This window comes from Oncorhynchus masou, unplaced genomic scaffold, assembly GCF_036934945.1.
Source record: "Oncorhynchus masou masou isolate Uvic2021 unplaced genomic scaffold, UVic_Omas_1.1 unplaced_scaffold_1554, whole genome shotgun sequence".
Lineage (NCBI taxonomy): Eukaryota > Metazoa > Chordata > Actinopteri > Salmoniformes > Salmonidae > Oncorhynchus > Oncorhynchus masou.
This window is the reverse complement of record NW_027005592.1, coordinates 1-5,000: the sequence shown is the minus strand read 5'-3', so window position 1 is coordinate 5,000 and position 5,000 is coordinate 1. Positions and strand designations below refer to the sequence as shown.

The following is a 5,000-nucleotide window of genomic DNA, read 5'->3' as shown; positions in this document are numbered from 1 at the left end:
GCTCTGTCTCCCCCTCCCTCCCTCAGGTAAGATCCAGGAATGTGACCAGTTGTTTCTGGAGAGAGCCACGCTCCACGGGAAACTAGAGGAGCACGATAAGGCGTTCCACATCCTGGTGCACCAGCTCAAAGACTTCCCCGCTGCGAGGCCTACTGTGTGTGGGGTTCCGCCTCCCCGGGACCCGGCCTACCAGCAGAGCCTCTTCCACCTCCTCCTGGGGGTCTATCTGGACCGGGACCTTCCCAGTAGTAGCGGCACCGGGGAGCTGGAGATGGCAGCGGTGGACCTGTTGAACCGTCATGGCGAGGTGTTCGACGCCGTGCGCGTGCTGGACCTGCTTCCTGAAGGCTGGTCCCTGCAGCTGCTTCGCCCGTTCCTCGGACGCGCCCTGCGGGGGAGTATGCACGCCTGCCGCACCTCCCAGGTTGCACTGGGGCTGGCGAAGTCAGAGAACCTGCAGCTGCAGCACGACAGGGTGAGATTGGAACGACGCGACACACACACACTGCGCGCACACACACACACACAAAATCAAATCACTTTTTTTTTGGTCACATACACGTGTTCAGTAGATGTTATTGCGGGTGTAGTGAAATGCTTGTGTTTCTAGCTCCAACAATGCAGTAATATCTACCCATTCACAACAACACACACCCACACAACTCTGTATTATGTGTTTACGACAAAGCTCTCCTGATTTTAAGTCTTTGTAATTGCTCCTACGTTCTGCTGAGTCGTGATGAAGGTGAGCTGTAACTGTGGCCTTGTTGTCGTGTCATCAGTTGAAGCAGAGGAGGAGCCCAGTCCTGGTATCACAGAAGAAGGGGTGTGTTCTGTGCCACAACACCTTCAGCGAGCCGGACTGTGTGTGTCTTCCGGGAGGCGTGCCCGTACACACACACTGTGCCGCCCAGAGGGTGGTACGAGACTCGCCCACCAGGAGACAACTAGCCAATAGCAACAACCACACATGAAGCCCCTTGACCACCATCACCACCCAAGCCTCGCCCAGAGCCAGTGTGACGGGAGGAGCCTAGCAGCAGCCTGGGCTGTGATTGGTTGCGTCTGGGGGGGGGGTCACATCAGATGATGACTATGGGGGATAAAAGCACAGAGGTTACCATGGCTACCGTGGTCCAGCGTAGTGGGAGCAGTCCTGGAGCATACTCAGAAACACAGAGCTGACCATACTTCTCGTGTGTGTGTGTGTGTGTGCTCGTCCATTTGTGAGTGAAGGAAGGAAGGTATTTTCTCCAGTGCCACCATTCATAAACAACAGGGAGACTGATGACCGACTGAGTTGTGAATGAAGTTCTACAACAAGAACTTAACTCCACATCCATCCATAATGACTTTAATATTGAAGTGAAACCTACAGTCTGTCCTGGTCCTCTGTTATGTCTGTCCTGGTCTAGAGCTGAACCCCTCCTCTGTTATGTCTGTCCTGGTCTAGAGCTGAACCCCTCCTCTGTTATGTATGTCCTGGTCTAGAGCTGAACCCCTCCTCTGTTATGTCTGTCCTGGTCTAGAGCTGAACCCCTCCTCTGCTCTGTCCTGGTCTAGAGCTGAACCCCTCCTCTGCTATGTCTGTCCTGGTCTAGAGCTGAATCCCTCCTCTGCTATGTCTGTCCTGGTCCAGAGCTGAACCCCTCCTCTGTTATGTCTGTCCTGGTCTAGAGCTGAATCCCTCCTCTGCTATGTATGTCCTGGTCCAGAGCTGAACCCCTCCTCTGTTATGTCTGTCCTGGTCTAGAGCTGAACCCCTCCTCTGTTATGTATGTCCTGGTCTAGAGCTGAACCCCTCCTCTGTTATGTATGTCCTGGTCTAGAGCTGAACCCCTCCTCTGTTATGTCTGGCCTGGTCTAGAGCTGAACCCCTCCTCTGTTATGTCTGGCCTGGTCTAGAGCTGAACCCCTCCTCTGTTATGTATGTCCTGGTCTAGAGCTGAACCCCTCCTCTGTTATGTATGTCCTGGTCTAGAGCTGAACCCCTCCTCTGTTATGTCTGTCCTGGTCCAGTGCTGAACCCCTCCTCTGCTATGTCTGTCCTGGTCCAGAGCTGAACCCCTCCTCTGTTATGTCTGTCCTGGTCTAGAGCTGAACCCCTCCTCTGTTATGTCTGTCCTGGTCCAGAGCTGAACCCCTCCTCTGTTATGTCTGTCCTGGTCTAGAGCTGAACCCCTCCTCTGTTATGTCTGTCCTGGTCTAGACCTGAACCCCTCCTCTGTTATGTCTGTCCTGGTCTAGAGCTGAACCCCTCCTCTGTTATGTCTGTCCTGGTCTAGAGCTGAACCCCTCCTCTGTTATGTATGTCCAGGCCCAAACCTGAGATGAGCTTGAGTCTATCCCTGGCGAGGGTCTTACTGCAGAACACAGTGCAAGCAGACCAGTTAGACATCTCCTCCTTCACTACAGTGGCTCCTCTCTGCTGCTGCTGGTATCTGAGACTGAACTTGAAGACGATGATTCCCCAGTGAGGCTGTGTTCACAGCCAGGAGAGTTCCTAATTGTTGCTAAATGTTCTGCTGTGTTGCACACACTCTCTCTCACCCCTCCAACCTGCTCCCCTACCCGAACATTGTGTCCACACTACTTAAGAACTTTCTCTCTGCCTTCAAGCAAAAAACAAAAAAAACAATGGTTTGGTTTTTACTTTGCTAACCAGGGTGGGGTTGAAACATCCAGCTAACCTGATGATAGCTGGTTTCAGCTCAGACCAGGGCTGTATTCATTAGGCACCAAACTGAAGTAAACATGATAGGGACTCGCTGAGCCATCTCGAAAAAAACAAACTTGTTTTCCTTTTCCACTGCGAAACATTTTGTTTCGTTGTTCCCTGATGAACATGACCCCAGCTCTATGGGATGTGAAATGCTAAAACACTGAACAGACGAATTGGCTAATGTTTCACTAACCAATGCAAACGTTTAACCTGATCCCAGATCTGTTCGTGCTCATGCCAACTTCATGGCTATTAGTCAAGCCAATTATTTTTGGCATGACTGTGAGTGACAAGGAGTTGTCATGGTGACCCAAACAGACTGGCACTCATGCTAAGCTTGGTTCTATTTATAGAGTTTTGTATCTGTCCCATTATGGCATCAGTGACAGCATGAGCAGCACCATTGAGGCTATCACCATTTTAAAGTAGTACATTTTCTTCTTCTTTTTTTTATGTTTGAAAAAGTGTATCGCTAATATTAGTGATTTACCTCCACCTGCATTGCCCGGAGTCTTGAACCAAATCTTGTCATTCATTTGTTGTGGCCACTACAAGGCTTTGATATAGCTTAAAGCCATTTACAAAACTAAGCAAACCAATTTGAAGAAGACAATGCTCTGATCATTGACCGATCGCGCCCAACTCATAGGAATCGCTGTCCAGTTGACTACTTTTTAAAATGGTGGAAAGCGCTCCGTGGCAAAGTCCCATGCAAATAGTGTTATTTCCAAGTCCTGATCTCTCTTTCCATCTCTATGGTCCCAGTTCATGTCGATCAGTGAACAACATGATTGTGGGTCGAACAAAGCAAGAAATCAGCCTTTTGTATGAACACATGGATTCACAGGGAATCCTTCAATTATGCAAATTTAGCCGGTAAAATCTCGTTAGTGTTTGTGCCGCCGCGGTAAAACCAGATGAGCGTTTTGTGAACAGGACAAAAGGGAAAACGCATCGCAATGCAGTCTTTGTTTGTTTAAACGCTTTCGTTGTGTTGTTCTCACCCTGCTTGTAAGGTTTAGAGCAAACTGATTTATCGGTCAAAAATACTATTTTGACTTTTTAAAATGTGTGAAATGTCAAACTTTTTGATGGATTTTGCAATAGACCATTTGATGAGCACAGACTTAAGTGAAACTCCTCTTTTACACACACACACACGCGCACACACACACACACACACACACACGCACACACACACGCACACTTCCTTCTCTGTTCTTCTTCTCTATGATATCCAGTTTGTTTCTCTGTTGGTGAAGGGTGTTGTGTCTGTCTGTTTCTCAGGTGGCACACTATTCCCTATATAATACACTACATTTGACCAGGACCTCTAGCCGTTTGGGATGCACACTATTCCCTATATAATACACTACATTTGACCAGGACCTCTAGGCTGTTTGGGATGCACCCTATTCCCTATATAATACACTACATTTGACCAGGACCTCCAGCCGTTTGGGATGCACCCTATTCCCTATATAATACACTACATTTGACCAGGACCTCCAGCCGTTTGGGATGCACCCTATTCCCTATATAATACACTACATTTGACCAGGACCTCTAGCCGTTTGGGATGCACCCTATTCCCTATATAATACACTACATTTGACCAGGACCTCTGGCTGTTTGGGATGCACCCTATTCCCTATATAATACACTACATTTGACCAGGACCTCTAGCCGTTTGGGATGCACCCTATTCCCTATATAATACACTACATTTGACCAGGACCTCTGGCCGTTTGGGATGCACACTATTCCCTATATAATACACTACATTTGACCAGGACCTCTGGCTGTTTGGGATGCACCCTATTCCCTATATAATACACTACATTTGACCAGGACCTCTGGCCGTTTGGGATGCACCCTATTCCCTATATAATACACTACATTTGACCAGGACCTCTAGGCTGTTTGGGATGCACCCTTTTCCCTATATAATACACTACATTTGACCAGGACCTCTGGCCGTTTGGGATGCACCCTATTCCCTATATAATACACTACATTTGACCAGGACCTCTGGCCGTTTGGGATGCACCCTATTCCCTATATAATACACTACATTTGACCAGGACCTCTGGCCATATGACTCTACATGTTGTAGATGAAGGTGTTGTTGTCTGACTCTCTATTCCCATCCTGATCACACCGTAACTGATCACACCCGTCCTGATCACACCGTAACTGATCACACCGTAACTGATCACACCCTTCCTGATCACACCCGTCCTGATCACACCGTAACTGATCACACCGTAACTGATCA

At 48.5% G+C, this 5,000-nt stretch overlaps 1 protein-coding gene across 3 annotated transcripts in view; it reads left to right on the top strand.

The window, feature by feature from the left end:
* LOC135531205 (transforming growth factor-beta receptor-associated protein 1 homolog) overlaps positions 1-3,848 on the top strand; it is a 22,146-nt gene extending 18,298 nt beyond the window's left edge. For all 3 annotated transcript variants that reach the window (XM_064959326.1, XM_064959325.1, XM_064959324.1), the window contains exons 11-12: positions 27-475; positions 783-3,848. In XM_064959326.1, the coding sequence (XP_064815398.1) occupies positions 27-475; positions 783-974 (641 nt within the window). In that variant the 3' untranslated portion in view covers positions 975-3,848. The remainder of the gene's footprint in view (positions 1-26; positions 476-782) is intronic.
* Positions 3,849-5,000: the final 1,152 nt, after the last annotated feature.